Source organism: Ursus maritimus, unplaced genomic scaffold (assembly GCF_017311325.1).
Source record: "Ursus maritimus isolate PB19 unplaced genomic scaffold, ASM1731132v1 scaffold_2, whole genome shotgun sequence".
NCBI classification, from domain to species: domain Eukaryota; kingdom Metazoa; phylum Chordata; class Mammalia; order Carnivora; family Ursidae; genus Ursus; species Ursus maritimus.
In genome coordinates, this window is record NW_024424452.1 from 41,176,148 (window position 1) to 41,192,501 (window position 16,354).

Below are 16,354 nucleotides of genomic sequence, written 5' to 3' on the forward strand. Positions count from 1 at the left end.
CCCCCCCCCCCCAATCTGTCCCTCTCTCTATCGCTCTCGCACTGGCTCGCAGTCCGAAAGGTCGCCATGCGTCTCCAGACGGGGAGCCCTGCCCCTGCTCTCCCATCCAGCACGTCAGGGGCCCGGGGCGGCTTGGGTTACGGAGCGCCCGGGTGGGCAGCGGACCGAAGGCCGCGTCAGCTGGACTTGGGGGTGAGCTGGTCCGTGGCCCGAGCTGGAAGGAACGTGGGACACTGGGCGGGCGGGCACGCAGGTGCAGCTGGCATTATCAATCCAGTCCACAGACTGGACTCCTGTGAACATCAGCGGCGGACATTCACTGTTGCACTGTACGAAGTCTCTGACGTGTAATTAAACGTTTTTATTGAGCCCCTGAGCACTAGCTTCCGTGTAGTCGGCCCGCCTGCCCTGAGAGGACGTCGGTGCGGAGCGCGCCGCTGCCAGCGACGTTCGGTAATCGACACCCGCCGCCTCCAACCGGAGGCGCCCAGTGCCGGGGCCGGCCAATCGGGGGCCTCGGTGGGCGGGGCGGCCGAGCCCGTTAGATTTGGCGGTCCGGCTTCAATATGGCTGCAGCGCGCACCGTCAACGCAGAGAGCGCTTGTGAGGAAAAGGGGCCTGAGGGGTCGTGTCCGGAATCTGTGCCCCCCGGTGCCACCATTCCGAGGGTGAAGCTCCTCGACACTCTGGTGGATACTTTCCTCCAGAAGCTGGTCGCCGCCGGAAGGTAAGGGGGAGGAGTAGGCTACAGGCGCGCGAGAGGCCCGGGGGAGGGGGCCGGCGGCAGCGGCCTGATCACGTGGCCTCGTTCCTGGGCTGTGACTGGCCGGCGTGCCCTTCCGGCAGTCACGTGGTCTCTTTCTCGCGCGCGCATGGGGGCGGAGCAGGGAGCTTGGCGCTCATTCACCCCGCGCCCGGGCCCCTGTGCGCCGGAGGGCGGCCGGGGTGCGGCCGGGGGGGCGTCGACTGATGCGGAAGTGTGGGGCGCGTGCGGGTGTTGTCCCCCGCGGGCGGTGCTGTGGCGGTGCTCCCCGCGCGGCCCACCCCTTAGCCCCGCGCAGACCTGCGGCGGTCCCTGCGCCCGCCTGGCGCGCAGTCCGTGGGCGGACACGTGCTGGGCACAGAGTAAGCACAGGGTTTGCTGAGATAGTGGGCAGGCGATGGGACGGAGGGCAGCTCGGGGAGGGCGCCCGCTGGGGACTGGACCCTGAGCGGAACGTGGAGGAACGAGGGATAGGGAAAAAGGCTGCAGACGGAGGACACAGCTTGTGCGAAGGCCCTGAGGTAGTCAGGCCTGCTGGGGGGGGGGCGGCGGTGGCGGCCTTTTCGTGCAGGACCTAGTTTCCGGAGCAATGGATTTGATAAAATAATTTGTAATTATTTTTATGGACCCGTCATAAGACACCACCAAGATCTGTCCAGGAGAGGCCCCTCTTTTGCTTTTTTATTTTAGCCCCCCCCCACTCATTCTTGTATTCCTCGCCCCTCTCCATAGGCCCCACTTTCTATTAGCTCTATGTCCTCCGTTTATTTATGTGCCAATATCTATTGACCTACTACAATGTCCAAGGCTCTGTTGTAGGAGCTGGAGATAGACCAGTGATCAAGCAGCGGTAAAGAAAAATAAATCAGGGTAAAGGAATAGAGCAGTGGGGTGGGGGCGTCTGGGTTAGCAGGAGTGCAAGGAAGTGACATTGGAGTATGTTTGCTTCTTTGTAAAATACCTTGTTTTGTCTATGCTTGTTTTAAGATTATATGAATGATAATTGAGCTGCATACAACTTTTTTCACTCAACACCATTTTTTTCCCTTAAGATCAAACCATGTACTGTAAGTGCATGTGGTTCAGGGCTTCTCGGGCAGTTTTTCTTACCAAGATATGCATCAGCGCTTACCTGTCCCCTGTCACAGACCCCCTGGTTCCCTCCAGGCCCCTCCTCCACAGGTTATGCCGGGTGACCGTCCTTGTCCTTGTTCTTACAGGAGTGCTGGCATTTCTGGACGTAAATATCGGAGAGGGGCTGCTGGATTCTGGGGCTTACACCTCCTGTGCCTTGTCAGATTGCTTTCCAGGAAGGCTGTTCCTGTCTCCTCCATCCTCACCAGCACCGAGTGTCCACCATTCTAACCCCTGCAGCTCTGAAGTTGTGGAGAGGGCTGTCCCACGGTTGTTGTAATTCGCACACCCCTACTGCCTCACAGCTTTGGACATGTCCTCATTACACTTGTCAGTCATGTGGCTTCCTTTTCTGCCAGCTGCCTACTTGTTTCCTCCAGCTTTTTTTTTCCCAGACTCATTTTCTTAAGATTTTATTTATTTGTCAGAGAGAGAGAGAGAGAGCTCACAAGTAGGGAGAACTGCAGGCAGAGGGAGAAGCAGGCTCCCCGCTGAGCAGAGAGCCGGACGTGGACGTGGGGCTCGATCCCAGGACCCTGGGACCGTGACCCGAGCTGAAGGCAGACGCTTAACTGACTGAGCCACCCAGGCACGCCCTCTATAGAGTTTTAAAGTTCTTTAAAGAACTCGTGCATTCTTTACTAGGTCACTACCTAGTACTTAGTAGTTTCTGTTACTATTGTGAATATTTTCTTATTTTCTATTTTCTTTTAAAATTCGTTACTGATGACTTAGAGAAACTATTGCTTTTTGTAAGATAGTTGTATCTAGCAATCTTGCTCCACTCTTAGGAAAGTATAACCTCCCTCAGAGCGCACAGATCATAAATGTTCATCTCGATAACCATTTTCACGAATGAGCACACCCTTGTAACCAGCACCCAGATCAAGAAACAACCCCAGGAAGTGCTCATGTGCCCCCTTCCCAGCTTTACCTTCAGCTGAAAGGGTAACCTCTTTCCTGACTAGTGTTAACCAGACATTAATTTTCCCTGGATTCCCCCCGCACTTTATTAAATGCAATCCTGTAGTTTGTAATCTTTTATTATGTCTGACTTCTTTTCCTCGGCATTGCCTTTGTGAGATTCACCCAGATTGTCATCAAGGACTTGCAGTAGTAAACACTGTTGTAATTGTCTTTGCCTTCTTCCTGAAGTTCTCCACAGTGTTTAAGTTTTGGGCACATATTTTTGGAAAATTATGAAAGTCCCTGTGTGTTTCTAGTTTTCAGAGAGGTTTTTAAAAAGTCATAATTTTTTTAAGTTAGTTTGTTTATGTAAGTAACCTCTACATCCAGCGTGGGGCTCGAACTCATGACCCAGAGATCAAGAGTCACGCTCTTCTCTGACTGAGCCAGCCAGGCACCCCTGAAGCATCATAATTAGATGTTGAACTTTATCAAATGTTTTCTTCCTCTACTAAGATGATCTTGTAATTTTTCTTTAGTTCATTAATATTGGTGATCTCTGTTGGCAGATATTATGGAAGTTAAACCATCTTTGCCTTCTGGGAATGAATGTACTTGATTATGGCACATTTTTAAAATACACTGGCTGGCTCAGTGGGGGGAGTGTGTGACTCTTGATTTGGGGGTTGTGGGTTTGGGCTTCAGGTTGAGTGGAGAATGCTTAAAAATAAAACCTTAAAAAAAACCACTTAGATTTAGTTAGATCTGTGTTTATATGCTAATAAGTTGAATGCATCTTTATTTCCTTTACTGTCCTTATTTGTTTATGGAATCAAGGACGTATTAGCTGTGTATGAGGACGTAGACAGTACTCCCTCTTCTGAAACGATTTTTGTAAGATTGGGATTATCTATTTCTTAAAAGTTTGGGAGAGCTCACTTAGGCCAAGAATTTCTTGCTTTGCTGAGCACAGCGGGCGTCGAGCCGTGGCGCTGGATGTGTCCTCACCGAGGTCGCTGCCCGCGTCTGGTATGGAGCCGTTCTTGTCATGGCCACAAGTCGGCTCGGATTTGATTTCTTCTTGTGGTAGGATTGCTGTTTTACAGGCGCTCCCCCACCCCAAATCTGTCTCCTTTGTCTGTTACAGTCTAACTTTTCAAAATGTTTTAAATTTTTACTTTAATTTTTATTACTTCTCCTATTTCCATTATATGCTGTTTCTCTTTTTTTGGACTTTATGTAGGCAGAGTTCTATCTTACTAATCTTTTTACAAAATTGGCTTTTAAAAAAACTTTTGAGGTTATTATGAGCCTCTGTATCTTTGAAACCTATCTTTATTTTTTATTTCTTTTGATTTGTTTTATTACTCTCTTCCCAAGTTCTTGAGTTGAATATTTAGCTCTTTTCTTTTTCAGCGTTTTTTGGTTTTTTAAAAAATGTGCTTAAAACTATAAATTTTCAGGGATGCCTGGGTGGTTTATTCAGTTAAGCGTGTGCCTTCAGTTAAGGGTCCTGGGATCAAGCCCCACTTTGGGCTCCCTGCGCAGTGGGGAGCCTGCTTCTCCCGCTCCATCGGCCATCCCCCCCACCCCAAACTTGCGCTCTCTGGCTCTATCTCTCTGTCAAATAAATAAAAAAAATCTTTTTTAAAAAACTATAAATTTTCATAGGACTACTTTTGCCAGTTTCTACAAATTTCAGTATCTCATATTTTCATAGTTGTTGAAGTTTTTAATTGAGATCTAATTCTTACACCGTGAACTTTACCCTCACAGTGCACAGTTAGTACCTTCACAGAGTCGTGCACCCGCCGCCACTGTCTAGTTCCAGAGCACCCTCATCGCCCCAGAAAGAAGCCTCGTGTTTTGTTAGCAGTCACTCCCCCCCACCCCGTTCCTCACCCCCAGCTCCCAGCAGTCACCAGTCTACCTTCTGTCTGTGTGCAGCTGCCTGTTTTGGACATTTCCTCTGCACTGGGCATACCTCGCCTGGCCTGGCCTGACGTGTCCGGCTGCTCGCACTTCGCATAAGGCATGATTGCAGGGTTCCTCCGTGTCCCCATGTCTGTACTTCTGTCCTTTTTATGACTGAATCGTATTCTGTGGTGTGGCTCTCCCGACCACATTGGGTGTATCCTGCATCGACTGCCGCCCGGGTGGGGCTGTTTTCGCCTTACGGTCTGTTAGGAGGAATGCTGTGAAGGGCTTCACTGAACCAGTGTGCGGCTCTCCCGGGGATACACCTACGAGTGGAGTTGCTGGCTCGTAGAGTAACTCCAGGTCTCGCTTTTGGGGGAACTGCCACTGTTTTCCAAAGCAGCTGTGCTATTTTACGTGTCCGCCAGCTTGAGGCGTGGTGAGGGTTGGGATTTCTCCACATCCTCACCAGCATTCCTTACTGTCTGTCTTTCTGATGGCAGCCCGTAGCCCAGCGTACAGTGGTATCTCACAGGGCCTTGGATTTTCCAAAGGACTACCGAGGCTGAGCACATTTCAGGTGCTTATTGACCATTTTTGTATCTTCTTTGGAGAAATGTTGATTCAAATATTTTGCCCATTACTTATTTATATACAGTTTTTTTTTCGTTTTATTTTTGTCTTTTTTTAAGATTTAAATATTTTTTTGAGAGAGAGTGAAAGAGAGAGAGCACTAGAGAGAGAGCAAGCACGAATGGGGGGCAGAGGGAGACGGAGAAGCAGACTGCCCGCTGAGCAAAGAGCCCAATGTAGGGGGCTCAGTCCCAGGACCCTGGGATCATGATCTGAGCCGAAGGCAGATGCTTAGCCAGTTGAGCCACCCAGGTGCCCCTTATTTTTTAGTTTCAAATAATCTCTACACCCAACTTGGGGCTTGAACCCATAACCCTGAGATCAAGTCGCATGCTCCACCAAGTGAGCCAGGCGCCCCGTTTTTGCCCATTCTTTAAGTGGGCAGTCTTTGTACCGTTAACTTGTAAAAGCTCTACTTTTGAGAAGTCAAATTTAGATTATTTATTTATTAATATGTATTTATTTAGATAGAAAGTTGCAGAGAATTTTTTTTTTTTGGTTGCAGGTGGTTTTAGTGTCATGTGAGAAACTACTGTCTGATTCAAGGCCACAGACTTACAGCTGTGTTTTCTTCTAATGAGTTGTCTGGTTTTTGCTCTTTTGTTTGATCCATTTTGAGTTAGTTTCTGTGTGTGATACGAGACAGGGGTCCAGCTCCATTCTTTCACACGCGGACATAGTCATTTAATTTTATGTATTTTATTTTATGTAATTTTCCTTATGATTTCATCTTTAACCCAATGATTATTTAGTAGTATGTTTTTTGGTTTCCAGACATGTAATTTTTTTTTAAGTTAACCTTTTGTTGTGATTTCTAATTTTATCGTATTACGATTAGGTAACATGGTCTGTAGGACACCGATTTTGGGGGGAACTTTTGACACTTTGACCCCATGTGGCCAAGTATGTGGGCAGTTTTTGTGAATGTTCCATGTGTGCTTGAAAAGAATGTGCAGTATCTGATTCCTGGGTATAAAATTCTATACTTATTATCAGTTTCAACTTTTCAATGTTATTAAAATCTTTTATATGCTTATTTAAAAAATCCTCCTGGTGACTTGAGCCATCCATTTATTTTTAAAATCTCCAGTCACAATTTCTGTTTTAAGTTTGTTTATTTATTTTTAGTAATCTCTGCTCTCAACATGGGGCTGGAACTCACGACCCTGAGGTCAAGAGTCACACGCTCTCCTAGCTGAGCCAGCCAAGTGCCCTTGATGTTTCTTTAAGTCATGACTGATCCTTTTTTTTTTTTTTTCATGTTTGAGAGACGTCTCTCCACTGGTTTGAAAATGTTTATTTATTTATTTGTAACGCTCTGAATGTATAATGCTCAGTGGGGAGTCTGCTTCTCCTTCTCCCTCTGCCCCTCCCCCTAGTTTCTTTCTCTCTCAAATGAATGAAACAGTCTTTAAAAAAAGGAAAAAAATGTGCCTTGCCTTGACTGAGGTAGTAGTCACGCAGGGTTACACACATGACGGCCACACAAACTGGGGTATGTATGATCGCTGGTGAAATCTGAACGAGCTGTGTACGGTGTTGACTTTGAGGTTTTGATGTCGGACTACAGTTGTGCAAGATGTTAACATTGTGGAGGGTACTTGACTTTGCAACTTCCTGCAAATCTATAATTATTTCAAAATAAAGAGTTCAAAAAGGTTAATCTACAAAAGATATTTATCATAGCACAATGTTCAGTGGGAAATAATTGAGAATCACCTAAAATGTCCAACATTTGAAGAATGGTAGTTACACAAGTATAATAACTCGGACTAATAAAGTACTCTGCTGGTTTTTAAAATTCCATCTGGTGGGCACCCGGGTAGCTCAGTCGGCTGAGCATCTGCCTTTGGCTCAGGTCATGATCCCGGGGTCCTGGGATCAAGCCCCATGTTGGTCTCCCTGCTCAGCGGGGAGTCTGCTTCTCCCTCTGCCCCTCCCCCCTTGTGCCTTCTCTCTGTCTCTCAAATAAATAAAATCTTTTTAAAAATCTTTTATTTATTATTTTAATATTTTATTTATTTGAGAGAGAGAGAGCCAGAGAGAGCAGGAGCCGGGAGGAGAGGGTTCAGAAGCAGGCTCCCCGCTGAGCAGGGAGCCGGACAAGGGGCTTGATCCCAGGACCCTGGGACTGTGACCAGAGCTGAAGGCAGACACTTAACCAACTGAGCCACCCAGGCGCCCGTAAATAAAATCTTTTTTAAAAAATAAAATTCCATTTTGAATAATGTCTAATCATGGGAAAATGATCACATTATAATGGTAAATTTTAAAATCAGGTTATGGAGAGAAGCATGCAGATCCTACATGAATATGATTTTTCTCTAACTGTATTAAAATTGCAGTTGACAGGGGCTCCTAGCTGCCCAGTGGGTGGAGCATGCAACTCTTGGTCTCGGGGTTGTAGGTTCAAGCCTGTCTATTGGGTATAGACAGTCCTTAAAAAAATAAAATCTTAAAAAAATAAAATCGCAGTTGATTAGTTGACATGTTACATTTTTTAGTCATTTAAAAATGACAATTATTATTTTTTAAAAGTCTGAAGCATTCTGTCTGACCTTGGAAAGCTTGTCAGCCCAGAGTCCCATGCCTAGCTGCCTGGTAGGGGCCACAGCAGCCTGAGGTGGTGCAGATGGAGGCAACTGGGGGTAGGATGCAGGGGAGAGGAGGGACGGGGACTCCAGGACTCCCATCTTGTGGCGGTTGGGTGGAGGGTGGTGCCATCCATCAGGAGCTGGGGAGAGAAACAGGTCTGGGGTTAGAAAGCTGTTTGGATAGGTTCAGGCTTCTCCGCATCTTTGCTCCCTCCTCCCAGCGCCTGGCCAAGCACAAGTCAGTATTCTGCCTGCACCCCTCTGCCCCTTCCCCAGCCCGAGGAGCCACGTAGTGGAGCCTCTCCCCCATGGGACATCGTGCCTCTACCGTGAGCCCGGCCCCTTCTGCCCCCGTCAGTCCTCTCCCCTTCTCCACAGCAACTACTGGAAATGCCCATCACGCCCCTCGGGCCTTTCCCCTGCACCCCGCCCTGGTGCCCTGGCAGGGAGAATGACCCCCCCACACCTGGTCTGTAGAGAAAACTGAGGTCACCAGGAGGAGTTCCTGCATCTGTGGATCTGGCTGAGAGTCACCCAGTCCCGCTTACCGCCTCGGTGTCGCTCCCCTTACATCCGAGGCTGTGGCTGCAGGTTTCTCCCTGCTTCCCCATCTCCCATTTAGGTCTCAGCTGAAAGCATTTTGCCGCCATTCCCTTGAAACGTTTCCTTTCAAGGTCATTAATAACTCTTTGTTGTCAAATACCGTGGATATTTTTTCGTCTTTGCCCTACTTGCTCTCCTTGTCGCATTTGACGCTGCTAGCCACTCCTTTGTCCTTGACGCTGTCCCTTGGCCTCCCACACCAGTCTCTGCCCCTCTTCCTTCTTGGGCTCCTCTTCCTCTCCTTGTCCTGGAATGTGTGAGCGCCGGCCCTTCCTCACGTCCCTCCACACGTGAACGATCACGTCCCTTTTGATGTCTTGTTGCTTCTAACAGCCCTTGAGGGTCTGTGCACGGCTCCTTGCCCTGGCCTCCAAGGCTCCATGCACTCTGGCCGCCTTCGACGCCTTGTCATCTCAGGGAGTCCTCCTCCTCTCCTGGAAGGTCCAGAGCTTTCCTGCCTCGGGGCATTTGCAGCTGATGTCTGCTCCGCCAGGGATGGTTCTCTGCCCTCTCTTGCAAACCGTCTTTAAAGCTGCCTTCCTCCCCTGCTTACTCTTCTTTTTAAAGATTTTATTTATTAGAGTGAGTGCGCAAGAGCACACGAGGAGGGGCAGAGGCAGAGGGAGAGGGAGAAGCAGACTCCCCTGCTGAGCAGGGAGCCTGACCCGGGGCTTGATCCCAGGACCCCGGGATCATTACCTGAGCTGAAGGCAGAGCCTAACTTCCTGAGCCACCCAGGCGCCTCTCCCCTAGTTACTCTTTATCACGACACTTTTGTTTATTCCCCCGTAGCACCCTGACCGTGCACTGTTCCCTTGTCCGTGTCCCCCACGTTAAACCTAAGGTCCAGAGGACAAGATCGGGTCTGTCTCATTCACCGCTCTGCACTCATTGCTTATCACGGTGCCTGGAGATGCCCAGTAGACTGTTGCGGGGTCTTTGAGGGTTCCCAGGCTGCATCTCTGCCAGCCTTCAGGATCCAGCAGTCTACTTCTGGACTGTCCTCTTCGTGTCCCACAGAACCACCGAGGATGCATGGTGGAGACAGGACGGCTGCTCCCTCTGTGGGCTCTGACTTGGTGGAAGATACCACCGTGTGCCCATTCTCTAGGCCAGACGTTTGGGAATGCTCCCCAGTCCCTTGCTCCAGTCAGCTGCCGGCCCCGCTGAAGCAGTTTGCTCTCAGCCTGCTCCCTCCCGCCCGTGTGCCAGTGCTCAAGGTCAGACCCGCCATCTCATTAGGTGGCTGCCGCCGCCTCCAGGCTGCCCTCCAGCCTCAGTCCTGCCCCTTCCCTTACCGCTCATATTGAAGCATGTCCTTCTCCTGCTTAAAAAGGTTAATTGTCTCAGGGTTGCTTCCAGAATTAGCTCAGCTCATGAGGCCATTCACTCCTTGGCCCCTCGCTATTTCTCTAGCCATGGTCAGGGCCATGGGTGTGGAAGATACGCATGCGCACATGCACGCGGACACACACACGTGCCGTGAGCTCCCCTGCAGCGACCCGCTCTTTCCGTTGGCCGCCTCTCCCTGCCAGGACCTCCTTCCCTCTGCGGGCTTTAGCAGGACCTTGCGGCTTGTTTCACACGGAAAGGGCTCAACAGACGTCGGGTATGAAAACACCCGCTTTGAAGATGTATGCAAGTACTTGACCCTCTCCCGAGTCATCAAGTTAAAAGTCCTCAGTCTCCAAGACCAAGTCCCTATACGGGGACAACAGCGGTCTCCACGTAGTACAGGCTAGTTTGTTCACGTGCCAGCGGGCTGTCGCACACCCCGCACTGATTTTCTCTGCGACTCAGCCTACTGCTCGTGCACCTGTTCGCTTGACGAGGAGGCAAATCGTACGACACACCCCAGAATGACTGGCAGGTAGTCGGCCTCGCTGGGCCATCAGAGCAGACGGACCCCCGCCCCGCCACTGTCTCCAGGTGGGGTGTCTTCCTTTCCTAGGGTCGACTGAGGCAAAGACCCCCACCTGTCCTCTCTTGGGGGTCAGAACATAGAAGCAGGCTCGGTTGGGGCTTACCTTCGTGACTTGTGCCTTGTTGTCTGAAAAGGAAGGGTTCTGTTCTGTCCTCACAGCCTCCTGGACCTTCTGAACGACCGCCATCCTGTTTAGCTAAAGCAAGCAGACAAGCTGTCCCCCTTCAGGGCTTTGTCACAAATCAGGGCCACCAAGAGAGGCAGCTGGCTGGAGGCGGCAGTGGGCCCTGGCGAAGACCAGGTCATCCTTTTCGGTGGCAAGCGGGATCTGCCACAGGCGCCACGCCACCCTGGCTGTGCCCTGGGGGAGTGTCTGTCCAGGCCCAAGGGAGGAGGAGGTCCAAAGTGTCCACCGGTGCAGCTGTGGTGGCCAAGTAGGGTCTGTGAGACCAAACTTCAGCCTCCGTGCGGCCGCGGGGGAGTGCAGAGCGCTTGGTGTGCCGGCCGGCTGCCCGCGGCCTTCAGAGGAGACAGCTGCTCCCGGGTAAGCGTGGTACCGTGGTACCGGAGAGTGCGGCCACGAGATGCGGGCCCCCCGATATCTCACCCTGGTTGCATGTGCTGGAGACCATGCTGCACGGTGACGTGTCTGCAGCGCGGCGGGGCTCTGACTGTGGCTTGTTGGCACCTCCAGACCACCCGCCGCCCTCTGTGTCCCCTCCCCGTGCCTGTGTCCCCCCGCCTGCCTCCCCCCGAGTCCACCCCACACAGCAGCCTGAAGCCTCCTGAAGCACAGGGCTGATCCCGGCCTGGCCGTGCTTCACCCCTTCGTGGTGCGCCCAGCCCTGCCGCCCTGGCAGCCTGTGGGTCGGGGGCACCTGAGCCCGAGCCAGGGGGCCCCCTCGGGTCCCAGCCACGCCACCTCGGGCAAGCCTCTGTCTCCTTGCCTCCGCTCCCTCGTCAGAGGAATGGAGGTGGCGGAGGTGGAGCACGGAGCGTGCTCGGCGGGGTGGCCGGGCCTTCCGTCCTCCGGCCTGCCCGTGCTTCCCGCTTAGGCCTCAGGCGTTGCTTCCTCCGGGGCGTCTTCCCTGAGCTCCTGCGAGGTCCTCTCTGCTTCCTGTCCTCGGTTTCCTGGGACTGATCTGTCTTTCTTTGGTCACGGTATCCCCTCGAGGGCATCTGTGGGTTTGTACCGCGGAGCGAGGCCGGCGCGCCGTCGGTGCTCGGTGTCTGTCAGGTGGGTCCACGAGTACAGTAGTCGCCCATGTCCCCAGAGTGGCCGTCCACGGGGTCAGGACTCGCAGCTGCAGTCTGGAAGCAGATGACCCCCCGTCTGACGTCCGGCCTGACGGTCAAGAGTAGCCGGACAGTCTGTCACACGCTGACGGCATTCCCCGCCTTCCTCCCGCCATGTGGGCGTCTCGTCGTCGGGCAGCATCACAAGAAGAAGAAGGGTGAATACCGTCCAGTAGTGTATTGAGAGACAGACCTCCCAGTGACCCAGACACCGCCACCGGCGGCCGCCCGTCTCCGCAGGGGCGTACATCTGCTGCCTGCGGCTCCGGGCGGCTGAGGTCCTTGACAAGTGATATGTGAGTCCTGTGCGTCACGGGAAGCTCCCCACCTCCATGTGGTGACCAGAGGCCCGGCCACGAGGAGTAGGTGTTTCTTCCTCCACCCAGACCTTACTGCTCAGGTCCCCGTGCCGACTGGAGCGCCCTCCCCCGTCCCCAGATGCTGCCGCTATCTTTAGCATGACCTGTCCGGCCCCCGTCGCCTGGGAACACGCTGCCACTCCTTGGATGGCCTCTGATGAGTGATTGCAGAGCCCAGCAATCCCAGCTCCCCTCAAGAGACCCCAGTAAATCCCTCTCCGCCCCCTAAAAAAAAAAATATTGAGAGAGAGACCACATTCACATAACTTTTATTGCAGTATGCAGTTACAAGTATATTTTATAGAACAATTATTTTTATAGTGTTGTTCGTCTCTTACGGTACCTAGTTTATAAATTTTATCGTAGGTATGTATGTACAGGAAAAAACATAGTATATATCGAGTTTGGTTCTATCCACAGTTTCAGGAATCTGTTAGGGGTGTTGGCAGGTACCCCCTGTGGATAAGGGGACTACTGTACAATTATCTTGTTGGAGTTTTTAATTTTTGTGTTAATATTTATCAAATCAGAAGTCTTTTTCGGAAAAAGTACCCCAGTTTCATATTCTCACTATTAAGTTTCTAGTAGTTTCCAAAGAATCCAAGCATTAAAAGGTTAGATTAGCGCAAGGGGCCTTTGTATTCATGCGAGAGCGAGAGCGAGAGCAAGAGGTGAGCAGGGAGAGGAGCCGAGGGAGAGGGAGAAGCAGACTCCCCACTGAGCAGGGGGACCGGAGGTCATGACCCAAGGTGAAGGCAGACACCTAACCAACTAGGCCACCCAGGAGCCCCTAATGAAGGTTAATTTTTAGAAGGTAACCTTTTGTCAACAGTTGTCATCATAAATCGCAGACTTGTGCTGTCATCAAGGAGCATTTCTCGTTTGGGCTTCCCTACGCTTTCTCAGGCCTGCGGCTGCCCAGCACACCCAGGACTGAGAAGGGGCAGCAGGAGGGAGCTGACCGCTAAGCACCTGCGAGCGCAGCGGGGCAGCCGTCCAGGTGGTGGGCGGCGGTGTGTCCAGCCCTCCAGCCTCTGTCCCCATCTCGGTGTGGCCCATCCCTGGGCTGGGACCGCAGCGCCCTCTGGTGGGCAGTCCGTGAAGGGACGCCCAGTGGAACCACAGGGCTGGGCTCCCCTAGCGCTGCAGCCCACCGAGCCCGAGCCGGGGTGTGCGGGCGGACCTTGACACAGGGACAGACCACGAGGGCTTGATTCTGGGCTTCAGTACTCTGAAGTTAATTTTTTTTTAAGTTAAACTGATATGGGCGCCTGGGTGGCTCAGTTGGTGAAGCGACTGCCTTCAGCTCAGGTCATGATCCCGGGGTCCTGGGATGGAGCCCCATGTAGGGCTCCCTGCTCAGCGGGGAGTCTGCTTCTCCCTCTCCTTCTATCCCTCCTCCTGCTTGTGCTCTCTCTCTTCCTCTCTCAAATAAATAAATAAATAAAATCTTTCAAGAAATAAAAAAATAAACTTGTGTGATAACTGTGTTTGTAGTGAGTTCTTAGTGCAGTTAATGAAGTATTTCTCCGGCGAGTCCCAACCGTGCAGGGTTTCAGATACTGTGCAGGAAGGCTTGAAGGGCAGGCTGCTCCAGATCTCGGGGCGGCGACTTCAGGCCGCACATGGGGCGTAGAGGTTATTTTAAAAAATACTTTTAAAAAAAGAGTGTAAGAGAAAAACTAGATTAAAATCAGTTGTTATAGTCGTTTGTGTTTTGAAATTCAGTAAATACATTTCAAACAGTGCTTTGGTGATAAATGTAACCCCCTCTCGCGGGGGCCACAACTTAGCCTTTTCTGTGTCTTGGGGCCAGTGGGTTCTTCTGCCGCTGGGCCGGCTTCTTTGCGGGCATCTGCCACCAGGACGCTTTTCGGAAGCACTTGCCTCCTGCAGGGGAGACTACTCGACTGTGGGAAGCCCGCTTGCTGTTCTCACAGCGGAGGGGGCGGTGAGGACTGCTCTTCGGAAATTGGTGATCCTGATTGTGGCTGACATGCTGCTTGTTGATGGGCCGGGCACTGTGCCAAGTACCTTCCATGTGTGACCTCAGAGCCTTTCTGTGAGCGCGGATAGTTACTATCCCCACTTGACAGAGGCAGGACCCGAGGCTTAGAAAGGTAAGGAAGTTGTCCCAGGTCACTCATGAGCGGTGGCAGGAGGATTTGAACCCAGACAGGACAGGCTGTGCGTCCGCAGAACCAGTGCACGTAGCTAGCACGCAGCTGGGTGGCCCCTTGCGTACCCTTGGAAGGCCAAGGCCAGGGCACCGTTCCAACAGAGGGCAAAGGGGGACTTGCAGAGAGGCCATCGGGGCTGCTCGTGAGGGAGGAGGACTCCGCCCGAGCAGCACACACCCGCTGGCCTGGGGTCCAGGGTGGGGAGGTGGCTGGGGTGGGGCTGGTCTGCAGCCGCATCGAACACAATTCTGGGCACCCTGGAGATCCCAGTGACATTGCAGGGGGCGGGATGGCCCAGAATGTTTTCTAAAATGCATCACTTTTCCTGCTTTTTCCTGAGAGTATCTATTTTAGGAGATTCACAGGGGCATTTAAACCATTCCCAAGCCTGCCCCGGCTCTCAGGAAAGGAATTTCTGGTGGTGGGGAGAGGGGGTTGGAGGAAGGTGGGCAAGGCACACGCGTGTCAGCTGCAGAATGAGGAAGCCCAGGCGCGGTGTCCGCCGTGATAACCGCAGCTCACGCCGCTCTGTGAGGAGCGTCATTGTAAGAGTTCCCATCACGAGGAAGAACTTTTCTTCTCTGTTTTGTGTATCTATGAGCTGGTGACGGGTGTTGACTACTCGTCCTGTGGTCTTTATTTCACCGTATGTGTGGGTCACAGCATCGTGCCGTGTGCCTTATACGGGGAGGCGTGGCCATTACGTCGCAGTAAAACGAAACAAACAAAACAAAGCGAGGATCCCTGTCCTCCTGTCTCGCTGACACCGGCGTCCAGTCCGCCTGCCTTCCCTCCGTGCCCGTGAGGCAGGCATTCGCTGTTCGGGGATCTACGGGGACGGGCTCTGCTTTTGCGGAGTCCTCGGAGCGCGGCGGGTCCGCAGGAAGACCTCCGCAGCGGCACAGGTGGGCAGACAGCCTGCCCCCGACCCCTGGCCCTCGCCGCTGCCGGCTGCCTGGGCACTGGAGAGGGCCCCACTCAGACCCTCTGCCGGCGAGCAGGCTGGGAGGAGGAACAGGATCTCCGGTGTCCAGGCCAAGCCCGTCTCCAGCCACAATTACCGGGTTTCAGTTCCAGCCCCGCTTGGCTGGGCGTCCTGCTTCTCCACATTCCGCATGTAGCCACGGACTGCGTGGCGAGTGTGGCTGGTAGCACATGAGACACCCGGGGCCCTGCTGAGGCTGAAGGGTGCCCGCCATCCGTCCCTTGCCCTGGTCACGGCTGCCAGTGTCTATCGTGGACCGTCACAACAGGGAGAGACTGTCCCCTCCCGCGGAGCCGCTGGCAGAGACTGGCAGCCGGCCCTCCAAAAATAAAGCCCTGGCTTCTTGCGTTTGCCAGTCTCCAAGGTAAACGCTCAATCCGGAGTTGCGGAAAGAGGGCCGCAGCGCACCTTACAGTGTTTCCAGACAGGCTGTCAGCCGCCCCCAGAGCACGGAGAAGGTGCTGGATGAGGAAGTCCTGTGTTCTGAGTAGTTGGTACCATTGCTTTTAGTATCATGTGCTACCAGACTGTATAACCTAGTGTTCAGTGCGGCCGGTCGAGCAGCGGGCTCACGATTTCCTGAAAACGCAGCAGGTGTCCCTTGCAAGCCCCCGTGCGTGCTCAGGTTGACAGACACGGTGTAGGGCAGGATCCTGGCGGGGAGGCTGAGAGCCCTGAGCCGTGATTCTCCGAGCGGGGTGGGGGCTAGGCATGGGCTTCCAGGGACCCAAACCCCTGTGTCCCGTGGCCCTGAAACCTGGCTGCACAGCTGAGGAGTGTCCAGACCCACAGGCGAGCGCAGATGTGGGCTGCTGTGTGCTCGGGGACTCCCTGGCTCACACACTCCTGCAGGTCATCGGACGTTGCTTCGTCAGAGAGGCTTTCACTGAACACCCCCACCCCAGCTTAAAGACGATCCCCGAGACCCATTTCCTTCCCAGCGCCCTCCGCAAGTGGCTGTCCCCACGTTCACGTGTGTTTCTGTGTCTGCTGGCATCTCTCTGCCGGAAGCTCAGGGTGGGCCATGCAGCCTCCCCCCCCCCCCCCCCCAGCACACGAC

The 16,354-nt window shown here is 52.9% G+C and overlaps 1 protein-coding gene across 3 annotated transcripts in view; it reads left to right on the top strand.

Annotated features, from left to right (window-relative positions):
• Positions 1 to 16,354, top strand: part of LOC103668353 (polyamine-modulated factor 1) — a 24,279-nt gene that overhangs the window by 3,199 nt on the left and 4,726 nt on the right. The window contains exon 1 of one of the 3 annotated variants that reach the window (XM_040635802.1): positions 523 to 727. The exons of the other annotated variants lie outside the window; for them this stretch is intronic. Coding sequence (XP_040491736.1) covers positions 567 to 727 — 161 coding nt within the window. The 5' untranslated portion in view covers positions 523 to 566. Of the gene's footprint in view, positions 1 to 522; positions 728 to 16,354 lie in introns of those variants that run through there. 3 annotated transcript variants of the gene reach the window in all.